We start from the raw sequence: 18,733 nt of genomic DNA, 5'->3' as shown, positions 1-18,733 counted from the left end.
TTCTGTACCTTTGGGGAATGCCGCTTGGTACTACATGTATTAGGTAACTTTCCTGAATACAATGAAATACCTGGAAAGCTGACTCATAAATACAAAAGGTTTATTTTGCTCCTAGTTTTGGGGGTTTAAGGTCAAGATCAGACGGCCCCACTGATGGAGGCTTTGAGGTGGTTGTGGTTGGTAATGGCAGTGACATGCTCACGCATGGTCAGCCAGGAAGCAGAGAGGTTAAGCCACTGCTTGAGATGCTGGCATCCCTTATCACAGTGCTGGTTTGAGTCCCAGCTGCTCCATTTCCAACCCAATACACCCGGGAACACAATGGAACCATAGCCCAAGTGCTCGGACCCCTGAACCCACATGGGAGACCTGGATGGAGTTTGTGGGTCCTGACTTTGGCCTGGCCCAGACCTGGTGGTTGCAGCCATCTGGGGAGTAAGCAATGGATAGTGGCATTCTTTCTCTCTCTCTCTATTTCTTCATCTCCCTCTCTGTTGTCTTATGAATAAATAAATAAATAAATCTTGTTAAAAAGATAAATTTATTTTGGTACAAAGAATTTTAAAACCATGTGTACAAGCGGTCTTCAAAAAAAGTGCATGGAAAAATGTATATTATGGAGTCACATGGTTTGCTTTGCATCAAATTAAATGCATCGCAGACCTGTTGAAGTCCCCTCATGCTGCAGCCTCAGCATGAGTTGAACAAGCTCGTGGGCTACCTGGGGACCACTGTGTCCACAGCACAGAAGGAACACTAGCGCTCTTCCTGCCCACCCCACAGGGACCCCTGTCTCCCAGATCCTACAGAAGAGCCCTGGCTTGCCGGGACCCGGGGTGAGGTGGCCCCAGTCACACCTGTGCTGCCTCCTCTGGAAGAGAATTTGGGGCCCCTGGGGCAGCACCACTTTCCATAGCTCCCTCTGGAGTCTCACTCGGAGCAGCTCAGCCAGGGGAAACTTCAGGCTACCTGGGTCAGACCACAGACCAGCCCAGCCACTTTATAGGAAGATGCAGGGTGCCCTTCAGAGCTAACACCCAAAGGCAAAGAGTTCCCTCTTAGGCCACGAGCCTGAGACTGCAGCTTCCTTAGTGCCCTCTTACAAAGAACCCAGTTCCCAGGATTCCCTCCATTTCATCTGAGTTTCTCCTGGTCTCTGGGTTAGTCTGGGGTTTCTTCTGCAATGGCCGTGTGGACTCTAAGCCATCTCAGGGTAGACAAAACCTCCCAGCTGTTGCTGGCCCATCCTGTGAGCACTGGGCAGGACAGCAGCCACCAGGGTCCTCCCATGCCAGCCCCGCCAGCACATTCTGAGAGACTCAAGCTGACTGCGCTTAATTTAAAGCAAGAGCCTTGAGGAGGTCAAAGATCAGCATTCCTGCCCTGATTACTGAGGCTAGAGGGCAGCCACTGAACTAACCAGGGTGAGTACCTGTCATCCAGAAGCCAGGCAGACAAGCAGTGCACTTCCTGCCTGACACGCTTAATTGGTGAGGCTCCGGGGTTTCACTGTGGTGCTTTCCACTACAGGCGGCTGCAGACCCTGGTCTCATTGAACTTGGCTTGAAAGCCAAGATCCCGGCCTGTCCAGTTCATCCTGGAGTGCTGCCCTGGTTATTGTCCCACCGGGGAACAAGACGGCACTCTCCCAGCTCCAGGGTGGGGCAGGTGGACCGTGCAGCTTTACTGCTAATGAGGATGTGGGGAACCTGGCAACGCACTCACTTGGAACGCCCTCAGGAGGATTCCTGTGTGCTTGCGGGCTGGTTACCAATCAGTGGCGTAGGGTGTCCAGTGGGACACCCCTGCAGCTTCTTTTGGGAGCTCTGGCTGCAGCGTGAGTGACTTCAGACCTCCCCAACCCAACTGGTTGTGTTGTCCCTGGTGGAGACGACAGCTCTACCACCAGCCTCCTGGGATCAAACCTGCCAGGGTAACACCCTCCCCTGTGGTCCTCAGGACCCCCGAGGTGGCGAGTATTTATAAAACCCAGGTGGCAGTGCCTGGCGCAGCCCATGACTCACGTTACATAGCTTGGCTACATGTGCCTGCCGTGTGCAAGGGCCTGGTGCCTGGGCACTCAGACCCCAGCATGTTCCGAATGAATGATCCATGAACACTTTAGAAGTCTGGCTGGCTTCCCTCCTCCACAGGTTGTCTGCTTTCTCTCACCTGGAGTCAGGAGGTGTTGGGTCATTCAGAGCCAATTTTCTTATTAGCCTGGAAGAACATATGAAGAAAAATCCATTGCTGATCCAAAGGGAGAGATGTTTGCTTTTATGAGATTGTTACTCCAAAATAAATCATTGATAAGCTGCTTGCAGGAGGGGTTGGGACTCCAAGGGGTGTGTCCTGACAGCAAAAGGACACACACTGCTCCTCTGGATCGTGGGGCCGGCCACTAACTACAAGCTCCTGATGTGCCTGGCCACGTGCATCTGGATGGGGCTGTGGAAATTCAAGGTCGTCATAGAGAGAGGTTTCAAGTTCAAGGGAATGCCAGCAAAGCCTGAGGGCATGTGTGTAAGTAAAGGTCCTGAATATACTTCAGCTCAGCCAGCAAGAAGGACTGGGGTCCCTAAGATACATTTAGCTTCAACTGGGCTTTGGCTCGTTGATGGATGCCATCAGTGAACAAGGATGGGGCACTGTTTGTAAGCATCACCAATTACTGGCCCTGGAGGGTGGGTCCAGCGAGGAACTGAGAAGTCTACCTTTGCTGTCTGGTAATGAAACACCTCTCAACAGCCTGTAAGACAGCTATCTAATCCACACACAGGTTTGGTAAACACCAGACGGTCTGTGTGTATGTTGGGGGGGGGGGGGTTGAAGCAAGAGTGTAAAGATATAGTCAAACAAAACTTTTGCACCATAAGTTCTAAAAATGATTCTGAAAATAGAGAAAGGTTTACAACTTCCCATCCAAACAGCATATAAGGAATCAAGAGTTCTTTACATTTATAATGTTTTTTTTTTTTTTTTTTAATTTATTGATTTACATGAAAGACAGAGTTGTAGACAGTTGAGGGAGAGACAAGAGAGGGATTTTCCATCCACTGGTTCACTCTCTAGATGGCTACAATGGCCAGGGCTGTTCCAGGTTGAAGGCAGGAGCCTAGAACTCCATGTAGTCTCTCATGTGGGTGGCAGTGGCCCCCAGCACTTGGGCCATCTTCTGTCACTTTTTTAGGGACATTAGCAAAGAGCTGGATGGAAAGTGGAGCTGCCGGCATTCAAACCAGTGTTTATATGGGATGCAGGCTTGGAGGGCAGTGGCTTAACCTGCTGTGCCACAATGATGGCCCCATAATGTTTTTTTTTTTTTAATTAAGATTTTATTTATTTGAAAGGTAGAGTTACAGAGAGGGAGAGAGAGAGAGAGAAAGATCTTTCATCCCCTGGTTCACTCCCCAAATGGCACAATGGCCAGAGCTGAGATGATCTGAAGCCAGGAGCTTCTTCTGGGTCTCTCATATTGGTGCAGGGGCTCAAGTACTTGGGCTATCTCCCACTGCTTTCCAAGGCCATAAGCAAAGAGCTGGATCACAAGAGCAGCGGGATACGAACTGGTGCCCATTTGGGATGCTGGTGCCGCAGATGGAACATTAGCCTATTAAGTCACAATGCCGGCCCCCCACAATAGGTTTTAAGTTGCAATTATTTACTGCTGATGTCTGTGGACAAAAAAGGATTGTTCAAAATCTTTGTAATTCCTAATAGCATCTCCCTTGTACATTAGTGATGATCATTCTAATAGACTGTAAAAGTGCATGGCATCAGGTTTGTCACCAGAAAATAGGGTTTGGGATGTGGGAATTAAGAGAATTACTAAATCTGCCCTCAAATTGGAAACTGTGCCCCTACACATTGCCTTTGATGTAGATATGAGGTACTACTGCCCTTGTCTCAGTCTCTCTCCCTTAGCTTAGTTACTTTGCCCTGCTCTGTTAATTGCAAATCAACCTCTTACTAAGATTAACTTCCTCAGTGGAGAAGGCAGTGAATTAGGCCCAGAAGGGCACGCAGGCCCCAGATCACACGAGGTCACATCTTTCCTCTCTAAGAAACATTTTGATGTCTGGTCTTCTCCTGGAGGACTTTTTTTTTTTCTTTCAGGAAGGCCTGATCAAAAAGCAATGACCACTTGCATGTAGCCCCGAGTGTAGCCAAGTTTGCCATCATCAAAATTCCCTGAAGAACACGATGGCCGCACCGCGGCTCAGACCAATCAAAGGAGGGTCATGAGCACTGCAGACGAACCAGAGACCTGCACACAGGCTGGACACACACTTCTCAACCCCAGCTTCAATCTGTAAGACTCCTTCCCCTTAACCCTTCAACGAGTCCAGGAATTAAGTGATAATTGCTTATTATACAAAATGAATACCTACTATTTCACCACTTCAGTGTCAGTGATTGGCTAAATGAGACCAGGATGAATGGACTCAGGATTTAGGGTCTGCCCAACTACAGAGTAAAACAATACTGATTCTAGGTCCCGGATCTCGAAGCCCACGAAATTCTCGATATTCCCTCAGGACTACACACAGGGCTGGAACAAGGAAGCTTCTTTTGTAGGCCTGACCAGGATTGTAACTACTGCAGCGTCTCTCCAAAAAGACTGTGCACCCCCACTCCAACAGCACCTGAATCACAGCAAGGGGGTCTTCCTGGGAAACATAAGGTTCCCACCTTCAAATCCAGACAATGAGTGGGTCCTTGATCTCACATTGATTTAGGTGCTGCATTATCACTTACCATTCGGCTCCATAGGTGCTCTGAATGTTTACAAGAACTGCTTGAGCCCAAAAAAGCAAATGATTGTCCCAGATAGAGCTCTGGTAACAGTCTCTTGCCCACAAACCCACTGAGTTTTAACCTCCTCTCCTGGAGACACTTGGCAATGTCTGGAGGAGACATTTTGGAGGAGGAAGCCACTGGCATTAGAGGTCAGGGTGACCTAAGGGGTGGGCATTGTGGTGCATTGGGCTAAGCTACTGCTTGGGCTGCCAGCATCCTATACTGTAGTACTGGTTTGAGCCCCGGCTGCTCTCCTTCAGATCCAGCTTCCTGCTAATGTGCCTGGGAGGTACTTGGGTCCCTGCCACCCACATGGAAGACCTGGCTGGAGCTTCTGATTCTTGGTTTTGGCCTGGCCCAGGCTCAGCTATTGCAAGCATTTGGGGAGTGAACAAGCAGATCGAAGACATCATTCCGTCACTGTGCTTTTCAGATAAATAAATCTTTAAAAACATACATCCTATGAAGCACAGGACAGCCTCTCATGACAAAGAATTACCCAGTTCAAAACATCAATGGTGTGAGTTTGAGAAACCTTGAGATCTGGGTAGTGAGGATAACTGGGGCATAGGAGGGGGAGGAAGCAAATTCTAAAAGACAAGGAATGCAAGAGCTGTACAGCTCACCATCTGAGAAGAAACACTGCTCTATACAGGTGTTTATTTTAATCCAAAGAGTCCACACAATACTAGTATTTAAATACTTTTATTTTCATTTCTTCCCCCACCTCCCGCCCCCAAAAAGCAGCAGTGTCTGCAGTTACACATGCCTTTCAGTCAGTGCTGGTCATATGCAAAACGAGTTATCAGAAGTACAAAGAAAAATAAGCCTTTCCCTTTACAGGAGAAACAACACGACTTGCACATACAATATTATATATACATACTATTTGCAAAATCGCCCACGAAAGACAGATCATGGTACAAATTCAGGATTCCAGCCGCAAGCTCAGACTCATGAATTGAAAGGGTTTAAATACAGAAATGTAATACCTTCATCAATTTCCAAGTACCTGCTTTCCAAGACAGCTGAGAGAGACTGCTCTTCACAGCCACACAGAACACTCGGCTTTCACCAAGACAGCTGCGAGATGGAGGTCGGTCTCCATGTGAGCTTGTTGATCAACGAAAACGCTCCAATTACGCTGTCATTCTCATTTTATATACACATAGGTGTACGAGCGTGTTATGGTACTGATGGCTTATGCAGGCCGGCTTCCGGAGCATTGCATTCCGCTAGACCAAGGCCTTCACTGCCTTTGAAGTATGTCAAATTAAGAACCGTTCAGAAATCTCTCTAATGATGACCATGACTAACTCCAAAAAGGTGCCCCTTCCTCTTATTTTTGATCAAAGTTAAATGTGTCATTAATAAACCTGTATTTTTTCCTACAGCAGCAGGTATAAGTGACAGACAAGTGCAGGCTAATCCAACACTAGATCCTGAGAGTTTCATGTGGGTAAGTGACATCTCTTTACAAACCTTCCGGAAGCCCTGTCACTCAGCATCTCTAAATCAGTAATATGGCAAATCTTCAGCATGGAGCAGCAGGCTCAGAAACGTGAAAACACACACACAACACCAAGACGCTTGCAGGACGCAGGGAGGGTAGTGCACACATGCTTTTCTTTGGTGCAGACAAATGTGGAGTCTAACATTTTACCATGTGGTGGACGGCCAGACAACGTGAAACAGCACAGAAGAATGCTGAAAGCAGACACATGGCTCTGGATGCAGGAAATGCACACAAGCTCAGGCTAACGGGGCAGCACTGCCTTCCACTGTCCAGTGCAACTGAAGGTAACATCCAACAGTGCAGGTACTAAAGACACAAAGGAAAAAGGACCAGGATGGTCCAGCTAGTGGAGAACTGAGGGAAGAGAGGCAGCCACACAAGAGAGCTCTGGGTAGGAAGGGCCACGTTGGTCTGCCACGTGTGGAAGCTGAAAGGCTGCAGGGGTTTGTCCCTGAAGTTCTTTTTGGATTAGGTTTTGGGTGCACACCGTCCTTCATAGGAACCATGGCAATGACTCAGAAGGTTCATTCCCAGGAGGAAAATCATTTCTACTGGGCTACCCAAGAACGTGCTACTGAGGAAGACTTCTGCAGATGAGCCAGCATCCCAGGCCTCAAAACGAAGCTCCTCTTACAAGTCTCCGAGTTCTTCCAGTTACCGAAAGTCGTCAGCAGGGAAGTTTAAACACACTCTCACTCACTCCGATCCTCTTGCCTTTCTCGAATTTGCAAAGTAGGAGTGGGTCCCTTTCCACCCTCTCATGCGGTTGCACCCACACAGAGATGTGGGACTGGACTGGCCTCCACAGCTCCAGGTCCCCAGGTCCACTCCCATCACCTGCTGCACACCTAGTGCCGTTCCTTGCACCACCACACTGCGCCCTGGCACGCCCGATGGCAGGGATTCAGGGGCCTGTATTTTTGTTACGTGCACTCACAGCCTGCAAGGGACTGCATATTCAAGGGAAACAATGAGAGAAGAGAAAAGAAGCAAACTGTATGTGTAGGGATGAATTTACTACTTACAGCATATACCCTAGAGAAAAAGAGAAATAACCACAAGACAGCAACTACATCAGCTACTGCAGACGAGGTGGGAGAGGAAGAGGTGGTTTGTCACCGTATGTCACTCGCTCTTCATCAGGTCCTACACAGCTACGCAAAAGGTGACACACACAAGGAAGCAGGAGATACAGCCCTACCAAAAATCCAAAAATATAAATCTCCCCAAAACAAAGAAGTAAAGACCACACAACTATCCTACTTGCCATTGTCTACACAGGCAACAAGGGCACAGGGAGAGTGGGATTTGTCATATGCTGATCCTTGGTTTCCATTAGGGACCTCTGCACCTGTGCCAAGAACCAGGTACAAAACCGGCAACATGAAAACAGCTATGTACACTCAGAAAAAAGTATATATGCTATCCTTTGCCCCTACCCATTCCCCACCCAAATACCCCCCCGCCCTCCCTCCCACAAACAAGCCCACGTTATAAAATGGTTGCCCCTGAGGCAACAAGGGAAGGGGAGCAGAGGAGAGTTATCATACGTCTGGACCTCCATGTTCATTAGGAGTCTGCACAGAGAATATAGCAAATACGTATATACATTAGAAATACATATACACACCCAGGCCCCACCCCCCAAAACCAAACATCTACTCTACTATTGCCCACTGGGCAACAAGGGGTGGGGAGTATAGGAGATTTTTCATAGAGTCAATCTCAACTTCATTAAGTACCTAAATAATCAAAGAACAAATTCACAATGGAGCTAACACCAACAATGGGCAAAAATATATACACATCAAAAACTCATATTTGGCCTTTTACTCTAAGAAGCCCATCACTCATTAAAAACCCCCAAACAAAAAAAACAAACCTGAGCACAGTGTGGGGCTTGCACACTGCTGCCTATGCACACAGTCTACAGGAAAAGAAACAAAGTTCACTACACTTCTGGGTCTGGACCTCCCATTACATTTGACACCTCCAAGTCCAAACAAAAAACTAGGTTGAGAATTAAAAGAAAACTAGCAAACTTTTACATACATTAAAAAAAAATTACAAGTCAAGCCATCCCCCACTCCCCACCCCAAACTGAAACAACTACTTTACTAGCTATTGCCCAGATGGGCAACAAGGGAAGGGGGCAAGGGAGATTTTTTTCATAGAATGAACCTCAATTTTCATTATGTACCTAAGTATCCACAGAAAACTCTAGGTACAAAATGAAGCACACACACACACAAAAGAGCAAAAACACTTACATACGCTTCTTAAAGTACATACCCCCACAACCCTGTGGGTGCAGGGTAGAGTGAAAAAACTAATCCTAACTACTCTACAGTGATTGCCCCCAGAGGCAATAAGGAAAGGGGAAAGAGGAGATTTTCATACATCCGGACCTCACGTTTCATTAAGTACCTGAACCTTCATGAGAAGGACTGGGTACAAAATGAAGTAATACAATAGTAACAGCAACTGTACACTTGTTTAAAAAAGTATATATATACATCGTCCCTAGGCCCCTCCCACCCCCAAAAAAACTTCAAAAAAATCTAAACTACTTTACAGTTATTGCCCATATGGATAAAAAAGAGAAAAGAGAGGAGATAGTTGTTCATCCAGAACTTTGTGCTTACCAGGGACCCAACGAAGTACTGAAGCAGCAGCAGCAGCAGCAACATACACACACACACACACACACACACCCCAACCCCAGAAACCAATCAGCAACCGCAACACCAGGCCTCAACCACACCGCCAACACCTGGGACAGGAGGGGCCTGATGCTCTTCACACATCCATGCAATGCATGTAGGAGATAAAATGACCAAAAAAAGGCAGCAAAAACAGTTATACACATTTTAAAAGTACACACCCTCACCATGAAACCACTGCCCACCCACCCTTAGCAAAAGCATCTTCAACAACAACAACAAAAACATCTGAACTACTCCAAAGATATCGCCCACGTGGGCAATAAGAGAGAGGGGAAGGAGGAGATTGTTATACATCCGGAACTCCACGGTTCATCAGGTCCCTTCCAAGCTGGGCACCCAATACATGATGGTCGTCAAAATATATACATATATACACTAAGTACCTGTCCCTGCCTCCCCTCATCCCAACTCCTCCCTCCTCATAAGTACCCTACTGTGACAACTACCCTATTTGCTACTGTGCAACAGGCAACCCAGGATGGGTACAAGAGGAGGCTGGTAGGGAGCCCAATCTCCACATTTCTTCCATCAGGTAGTTCCAGGCCCAGATGACAACACAGTACCAATGAGTCAGTAACATACTGTGGGAGCAAGTGTATTTATACTCGGTAAGTCCATGCCCCGCTCTCTCCCACACCCAGGAGCAAACTACGCTAGCAGCTGCTGTGAAAGAGGCAAGAAGGGAAAGGATACACACACACACACACACACACACACACATAAGCATCCGTGCAAGAAACAAGTATACAAGGAAACATAAGCAAGCAGCATGTCATTTACATATCCTTGGAGGGATGGCCCCAAGTCTAGATTAAGAACAACAGCCACTATGGCTACACTGCCATTCCTGCTCGTGCAGGAGGGAGGAGAAAGGTTGTTGGGACACCTGCCACACGTCTGGACCTCCTGGATGACAGAGTACAAAAAGAAACAGCACTTATAATACAGCAGCAAAACCTCCGGACACATTTTCAGAAGAACATACCCTGCTATCCCCCGACACCATCTCCCCCTTCCAGAACAGGCCCCCAAGGAACTACTCTGTAGCTGTCGACTACACGGGCAATATGGGATGGAAAGGAGAGGTTTTCATAGGATACCATATCATTTTCATCAGGACATTTACATATAAAATATAAAAACATAAAAAGCACATATGTATATTTTAAAGTTACAAATTTCCCCAAAACCACCCAGAGACATCAACCAACGATTCTACTAGCTATTGCCCATGGGAGCAATAAGGAAAGGGAGAAGCAGAGGGATCATACCATCCATTTGGACCTCCACCTTCCACTTGGCAGACACAGAGTAAATGAATGCAAAGTCTAGCAGAAATACATGCCTTTGTTTTATAAAATAGAAACTGGGGGAGGGGATGCAGTTGGGGGTGGGGTTGGGGCTAGAGAGGAAACTCTTTAACAAAGAGTTAATTCCAATAAAAACAAGCCACAGAGGCAAAGTTGGGAAGAGCTACATTGCCGTGATGACCTCAAAGCTTGGACAGACCACATCTGGTTTTGCAACTCCTTTGTCTCCGTGGTGGTGACACCCGAGACACACAGACCTTCCCTGCAGCCCACGGCACAGACAGGGTTTAGCTGAGTGTCCAGCAATCTCATGCTTCAGGTTGGACTCTCAAAACCCAACCCAGTAACAGGCTCTCCAAAACACTCAGCTCTTAACTTTCATTTGCTGTCAATATTCAGAGAGGACTCTGGCACCCGGTAACACTGACAGCTCCAGCGGCAGTGTGCCCACCACTCTTCTGACAGTTATCTGTTCCTTCAGACCCACACAGTGAGAATGGGTAGGCAAAGAAAACTGCAGGTAAGTGGAGGCTGACATACTAACAAAATGTATGCACACGGAAACAATGAAACACAATTTCACTGAGACTGAAATAGAACAAGATGGAAGAAGGCAAATAGTGGAAGCTCACACTCCTTGGAGAGGAACAGATCTAATCACTTCACATTAGGAGAACAAGCTGGACTTCTCCAATTCCTAGTTTCGTAACCATCATTTTTCTTCTACAACTCTAGGTTTCCCATTCTATCTTTCCTAGTAGTAATCTAGTACGATGTGCTTTTATATTACAGCTGTGCCGAATGTCTCCGCGCAATGGGCAGAACACCTCTTCAGCAAGTGGTCAACAGAGTCATGAATCTCTGTGCTCCCCTGAAATGGCAGACCAGGACTCTTGTGTTGCAGCCTGAGTTCTCCAAACTCGGTGGCTATATAACGTTGGGGCGGGGCTGGGAGTGGGGCTGGCCAGGGGAGGGACTTGGAGAATCACCATTACATTCGTTACACTGCAAGTGCTGCCTCTTATTCAACCTTGAACTCCTGACTCAGGGTTAGTTCTAAGACATTCAATGCCGATGGGTTAGCATAACATTAAAAATGATGTTAGCTTAACATTAAAAAATGATGGAATTCTGTGGGAAAAACTGATATGAAGCCTGTTCAAATTACAAATAACTGAGGAGAAGGCTACAGATAAAACCACACACATTATGGAACTGGTATCATGGGAATGAACAGCCTGTGAGTATGGAGACGGCGATGGGTCACGAGCTACCTCTCTTGAACCTACGATTTGATCTTAGAGCAATGCCCCCACCCCATGCCACACGTACACATTCACAGGAAAAATGATGTAAGACCAAGACAAGATTTGCCATATGCAGAGTTCACATACATTTCAGAAGCAATGTCAAGAATGGCAGGTAGAACTGATTTTGAGAAGTAGCAAAATTTAAACTCTGTATCAAAGTGGAATTTAGTAATATAATGTGGTAAAAAATCAGCAACCAAAAAAACCTTCAAAAGTAGATTTTTTCCCCTCATTTTGAAAATATAAAAACTAATTTTCAATATCGACTAAAGTTATCATTCGTTTTCCCAAGCACAAGAGGAATAAAGCCCTACAAACACCTCAGTTTCAGTAAGACACCTTAGACAGCTGTGATGGCCAGGATGCGGTTTCTGCTGTGCAACATAGAGATGGGTGCTTGGAAAAGACCAACTCAGGGGCAAACACACCAGGGTTACAAGAAGGCTATCTTTTAGAGCTTGCCAGCCTTTTAAATTCTGTTATATAAAAATATCTTAATAAAATAAAATATAATTTTATACATAATCCCACAAGTTCTAACTTTATACCTGCTGAATAAAAAAAGGTGACCTCTCCCCCGACGTCTGACTCTGTGGAGTGCTGAAGTGCTCACAAACGGGCAACTATCCTTCCTATGTACATAGAAGCCGTTTTCAAACAAAATACAAACTTCTCAAGAATTATTAGGAAGAAAGCTTTTCTCCTAAGAATCAAAGAAACACAACAATCTAGGTATAAGTCTGCATAGCTCAAAAATTCAAGTACAGTATTTCTCCTTCAGAAGGAGTAAAAATGCCAGAGTTTTGGATATTTTCCCTCATTTTTTTTCTTTCTTTCTTTGGCCACTCCTTTTAATGTTAGTTTGCCACAATAAAAGAAAAGCTGATTTTTTTCTAACTAAAGCAAAGTACTATTTTTGAGAGTGGAAAAAATTCAAAGCCCACCACACGAGAAATATGAATTCAAGGTACTCCTATCCCATCTTCTCTTTGTTCCTTTAAGGTACTATGGTGAACATCAAATAAAAATTTTCAATTTCTCAAAGGCCCTGTTTAAAAATATGCTTCCAATATGCTACTTTATCACAAAACATAAAAGTGCACACATGCACATGATTCAATGATCAGGGATGACAAAAGGCAACTTCAACAAACTGCATTCTTGGTGACCGTGATCAAAGTTATGATGAACAAGACCAGTGTACACAAAATGCTTGCCACAAATGTAGAAAGACTCACCTATAACATAAGGCATGTCTATGGCAGGGAGTGAGACAGAGGTATGGACTTGGGAAATATTGGCATTCATGAATAAAATAATTAACAATGAAAGCCAACTCGTTTTGGAACAATTCCCTATGTAATGCTACAAAAGATGGAAAAAACAGTGTTCACTATTTGGAAAATTTAACCTTTTGGCCTTGTTATTTAGCTTTTCAGTACAACAAAAGTTTAAAAATTCTGTAGCACCTGGCTATTGTGCAGAAAAAAAGCAATAGTTATAGATATTAAACTTCTTCAGAAAACAAAAGGTTAATCAGAACTCCAAATCAAAGTAGATCTGCACACCTGAGATGGGTTCTGGACAGCTGCAGGCTTCCTTGTCTTGGTTACCACTCTCGGAGGCTAACTTGGTGCCACAGCCCAGTAACATCTACCAACAAGAAGCGGCAGATGGCTGAGGCGCCAGTGGCCCGCAAAGATGGTGGCTCTTAACGGTAGACTTGATCTTGTTTCACTGCGTCAGAACCTTTCTGGATACTGAGACACAGAACAGAATTTCCAAACTGATGTTTCCCCTCTCATTTGTGTATCTTCAAAGTAGAAAAATTACTCATCATTTTTGTAGACAGTTGGCATATAGGTGAACGTACATTTGTAATAAATAACTACACACTGCCCAAAGACACTTTAGAAAAGACAGATGAGAAACACAGTCGGGCCCTGAGCTAACTACAACTCCTAACAGTGCAAACAACTTGGCAGCGGGCCTGGCTTCACCGTGGCTTTTGCAAAAGCAGCAGAGCCCAAGTTCACAAGCTCTCCAAACGGGTGACAAAATGAGGGGCTGCGCATGCTACAGCCACCACCGCAGAGTCTGGAGGTTCTTCTTCACCCACTGGATGTTCAACTGGATGATCTCCAAAGCCTCCCGGACACAACGGAGCTGGAAGGTTGCCTCCGACTGATTCTCAAAGAATGCCTGCACCTGTAAGTTCCACAGAGACGTGGAAGAGAATTTAAGAGGTTTATTGTCCTTTTCAAGCAAGCGTCAAGTTAGTGATGGCTATGCTGGTATCTTGAAAACAGCAGAAAGAAACTTGTTACCTCAAGGACCCACACGGAATTCTGAATTCTCCTTATCTGCACAAGAATGAATTTTTCTAACTTAAAATAGAAAAAGGGGGGGGGCAGGCATTTGGTGCAGCAGTTAAGACGCTACTCGGGATGCCTGCATCCTATACTGGAGTGCCTGGGTTTGGGCTGTGGTTCCACTTCTGATTCCAGCTTCCTGCTTATGAGGAACCTGAGAGGCGGCAGGGGCGAGATCAAGCACCTGGGTCCCTGTCACTCACGTGGGAATGAGTTCTTGGCTCCTGGCTTTGGCCTGGCCCAGCTCTGGCCGTTCAAGCTGTTTAGAGAGTGAATCACCAAATGAAAGCTTCTCTCTCTCTCTTTCAAATAAATAATAAGAAAAACCTATCTAGTAACAATAAATAGAGTCTGAAGTTAGGCTTGGCTCTATAAATTCACCTTTCAATTGGATTCTCCAAAAACAGTTTTATGACCACTTAAATTATTTATATTGCTGAGAGCAGCATCCAAGTTTTCCTCCTTACCATGTAGAAGTAATCTAGGTGCAGAATCATTAACCCTGATGAGGCCAGCAGAGAAGGCAGGAATTCCCACTAAAGGTCACCCTCTCAAACAAACTGCGCAGCCTGGGGGACATGGCTACCCAGCCCCCTCCACACATTTTATAGAACCCACCTCAGACAAATGGGCCTTTGTTGAAAACAGGTGAGTTGATCCTGCAACAATACTTTGTATGGTATAGGAGCCCAGGTGGAACCTGAAGAAACACAAAGACAAGAGTTAAAAAATTGAGACAGTTGCTGGGCAAGCAAAGCACAAAGGAGATGCCTTCCTGCCAGAGAATGGAGCCTATCCTGGGACTGCAGTCCAGGGAGTCAGTGGTGGGCAGAAAAAGGGAGGAGCTCAGGATATCCAGAGAAGTCACTAATCCATTTCATCTCCTGACAGATCAGATCACACTCCCAGAAATGTCACTGTGGCTTTATTTATTTATTTATTTATTGACAGACAGAGTGGATAGTGAGAGAGAGAGACAGAGAGAAAGGTCTTCCTTTTTTGCTGTTGGTTCACCCTCCAATGGCTGCCTCGGCTGGTGCGCTGCAGCCTGCGCACCGCGCTGATCTGAAGGCAGGAGCCAGGTGCTTATCCTGGTCTCCCATGGGGTGCAGGGCCCAAGGACTCGGGCCATCCTCCACTGCACTCCTGGGCCACAGCAGAGAGCAGGCCTGGAAGAGGGGCAACCGGGAAAGAATCCGGCGCCCCGACCGGGACTAGAACCCAGTGTGCCGGCACCGTTAGGTGGAGGATTAGCCTAGTGAGCCGCGGCGCTGGCCTACTGTCGCTTTAAAAGACACAAAGGAAGAAACTGACATGTGCTGTCTAGCTGGGTGTGAGCTCTTAACTGACGCCTAGGAAATGAGGTATTTTCAACCCACAAGGGCCTGTAGCCACACTGAGCTGAGCGGACCCGGCATCAGCCGTGGCTGGGCAGGACCAGGACTTTCGCACAACACTAGGGTCACATGACTCACACAATGGGACTGTGTTGACAAACGTGAACACTTCTGGATGTTTCAGTTAAACAGTCACAGAAGCATCTGTCTGTCACAGCAAGTCCTAACTCCCACGAACCAACACAACACTGGGAACTACTTCTAGGAACACCACTGGAGAACGCTGAACGTCAGTAATTCGCTGACAAACTTACTTCTGTACAAGCTCATTCCAGTTCTCTTTGACAAAATCCCACGCCAACAAGTGTCCAGGAAAATGCCGGCCCACTGTTCGGATGATAAACGACAGCTTTTGTGTTCGGATGATATCTCCATCAAGGCTAGTCTTCATCAACCTGAAGAGCAAAACAGATCCAGCCTCCAAAACAATTATTCACAAAGAGCAACACCTGAACCTAAGTTAGGATTGGTTTCCCGATTAAAGTTCTAGAGTAATTCAAGTAAAGTAAATGTTGAGTAGTCTAAGACTCTTCACTGGTGATTTTTTTATTTTAATGAAAGGTGTTTACAAATGCTGACAAACAACAACAGCTTTTGATCCAAGGATATTTGGGGAAAAAATAGACAGAAGGGCCGGCGCTGTAGTGTAACAGGTAAAGCTGCCGCCTGCAGTGCTGGCATCCCATATGGGTGCCGATTTGAGTCCCAGCTGCTCCAATTCCAGCTCATTGCTAGGGTCTGGAAAAGCAGTAGAAGATGGCTCAAGTCCTTGGGCCCCTGCACCCATGTGGGTGACCCAGAAGAAGCTCCTGACTCCTGGCTTCGAATCAGCACAGTTCTAGCCATTGCAGCCATTTGGGGAGTGAACCAGTAGGTGGAAGACTTCTCTCTCTCTCTGCCTCTGCCTCTCAAATAAATAAATAAATCTTTTTAAAAAATGTTGATGGAATTTATTACCATTCTGGAGACTTTTTTTTTTTGGTAAACACCTTATTTGATTTGAGCAGGCAGGTGTATTACGTTAATACTCCTAAAAAGCTGAGCTGTTTGAATGATCTGACAATGAAGATACACTTCAGAAGGTGCTCTTCCTGGGGCAGGCGCTGACTCTAGCAGTGAAGACATCGTGACCCACAGCAGCACCTGGATTTTATGTGTCGCTCTTAACCTGCGTTTCCTGACAACACAGATGCTGGCAGGCGGCAGTGATGGCTCAAGTGATTGGGTCCTTGACACCTACGAGGGAGACCTGGATTGTGTTCTGGCTTCTGGCTTCAGTGCTGGCCCAGCCTGAACTGTTGCAGTCATTTGGGGAGCAAACTGGCAGAGGGGAGCTTTCTGTCTCTCAAATAATTTTTTAAAAAGAACACACTCTTATTAATTAATATTAGTAACTGGTAATTAATATAACCAGTTGGTATTATATTGATACTATGTACTAGATATTGTTCTAAATCCCTGACAATACTATGGACTAGGCGTTTATGACCCATTTCCTTTTTACAGACAAAGAAACTGAAGTTATGTAACTGTCCTCCAGTTAGGCAGCTAACAAGTACTAAAGGTTGGCATCTGATTGTTAACTGTTCTCACCTACTATGCTATACCATCCTATCCACGTAGCAAGAAAACACACATCTGACAAAGAGACTCAAATGCCCAACAAATTGTGATGGGTAAATAAATCACGACAGCTCCACGAGCTATGGAGTACTACGAACCACAAAAACATGAGGTAGGCTACATGAAGAAACATGGTACATCTCACAGACACTTCGCTAAAAGAATGCCACAAAACACTGGGTACGGTAGAAAGCTATGTGGTTGAACAGGTTCAGCATCCCTTATCTGAAGTGCTTAGGGACAGAAATGCGTCAGATTTCCAATTCTTTGCATTAGGGGTGCTCAGCACAGACCAGGTCAGACACTGCTAACAGAGAGGGGAAAATGAGAACGGGAGGGAAGGATCAGGAGGGGTCTTCCACGTTGTTCTCACATCCTTAGACACCATTTGAACACTTTACAGTGGGAATTTATTAGTGTGTTACTAGTGTATATGTGTGTTTTAAAATATATTTGTTTGAAAAGCGAGAGACATGGGGACGGGAGGAGGAGGTGAGAGCAGTGTCTCTTATCTCTCATCCACATCCACCAGTTCACTCCTCGAATGGCTACAACAATTGAGTCCCGGCCAGGTCAAACTCCATCCAGGTCTCCCATATGGGTGGCAGGTGCCTCACCAGGCATGTTAACAGGGAGCTGGACTGGCAGCTGAGCAGCCAGGACTTCAGCCAGCACTCCAATATGAGATGTGGTCATCCCAAGAAGAGACTTAACCTGCTGTGCCACAATGCCCGTCCCTGCCGATGCAATATTTTTTTTTTTTTTTTTTTTTTTTTTTGACAGGCAGAGTGGACAGTGAGAGAGAGAGACAGAGAGAAAGGTCTTCCTTTGCCATTGGTTCACCCTCCAATGGCCGCTGCGGCCGGTGCGCTGCAGCCGGCGCACCGCGCTGATCCGATGGCAGGAGCCAGGTGCTTCTCCTGGTCTCCCATGGGGTGCAGGGCCCAAGCACCTGGACCATCCTCCACTGCACTCCCTGGCCATAGCAGAGAGCTGGCCTGGAAGAGGGGCAACCGGGACAGAATCTGGCGCCCCGACCGGGACTAGAACCCGGTGTGCCGGCGCCGCTAGGCGGAGGATTAGCCTAGTGAGCCGCGGCGCCGGCCCCCTGCCGATGCAATTTAAAAACAAAAACTCTTCTCTATTTGCAGAGGTCAGAGGCTGGTGGCCACTGTAAAAAGTGTTCGCTGACAGTGCACTGAAGAATGTGGGACTAGCAGGTGCTGAGAACATCTCTGAGACACCATCAGGATTCTACTGACAAAACTACGTGAGAGAAGCAGAGACCTGGGACCTTCTGTGTCCTTTACACCAGACACCTCCATATTCTCCTCTCTGCCACCCGCCACTGTTGGGGGGGTCCTGTTGAGCCCACCTTGCTGCCCTTCCTTCTCTCACATGGGCCTTTACTTGGCAAGATACTGACAAGGAAAAGTCTGGCACATAAATTCATGTGAAAGCAGAGCCACGCGCTTTGACATGTTATTTTTTTCCTGAAGTGTCTACATTTCCAAGATGACAGTGTGAAAAGAACAAAGCCTTGGCCCCCCAAAATAAACCACTGACTATGGGGTTTAAGAGCACATGGCAAGGGGCAGGGGAGCAGGGAGTTGGCCGGGGCTGTGCTTCCCGACAGCTGCCAGCGCCTCTGGGCAGTGCGTGTGCGACCCATGTGGAAA

The 18,733-nt window shown here is 46.4% G+C and overlaps 1 protein-coding gene across 1 annotated transcript in view; it reads right to left on the bottom strand.

Moving 5' to 3' along the window:
* Nucleotides 1-12,472: 12,472 nt before the first annotated feature.
* The window catches only part of LNPEP (leucyl and cystinyl aminopeptidase), a 101,999-nt gene continuing 95,738 nt past the window's right edge, over nt 12,473-18,733 (bottom strand). Inside the window, exons 16-18 of the mRNA XM_008261965.4 lie at nt 15,686-15,826; nt 14,653-14,734; nt 12,473-13,870 (exon numbers count right to left, since the gene is read on the bottom strand). Of these exons, the coding sequence (XP_008260187.2) occupies nt 13,739-13,870; nt 14,653-14,734; nt 15,686-15,826 (355 nt within the window). The 3' untranslated portion in view covers nt 12,473-13,738. The remainder of the gene's footprint in view (nt 13,871-14,652; nt 14,735-15,685; nt 15,827-18,733) is intronic.

This window comes from Oryctolagus cuniculus, chromosome 14 (assembly GCF_964237555.1).
Source record: "Oryctolagus cuniculus chromosome 14, mOryCun1.1, whole genome shotgun sequence".
Lineage (NCBI taxonomy): Eukaryota > Metazoa > Chordata > Mammalia > Lagomorpha > Leporidae > Oryctolagus > Oryctolagus cuniculus.
This window is presented reverse-complemented; position numbering and strand designations above follow the sequence as displayed.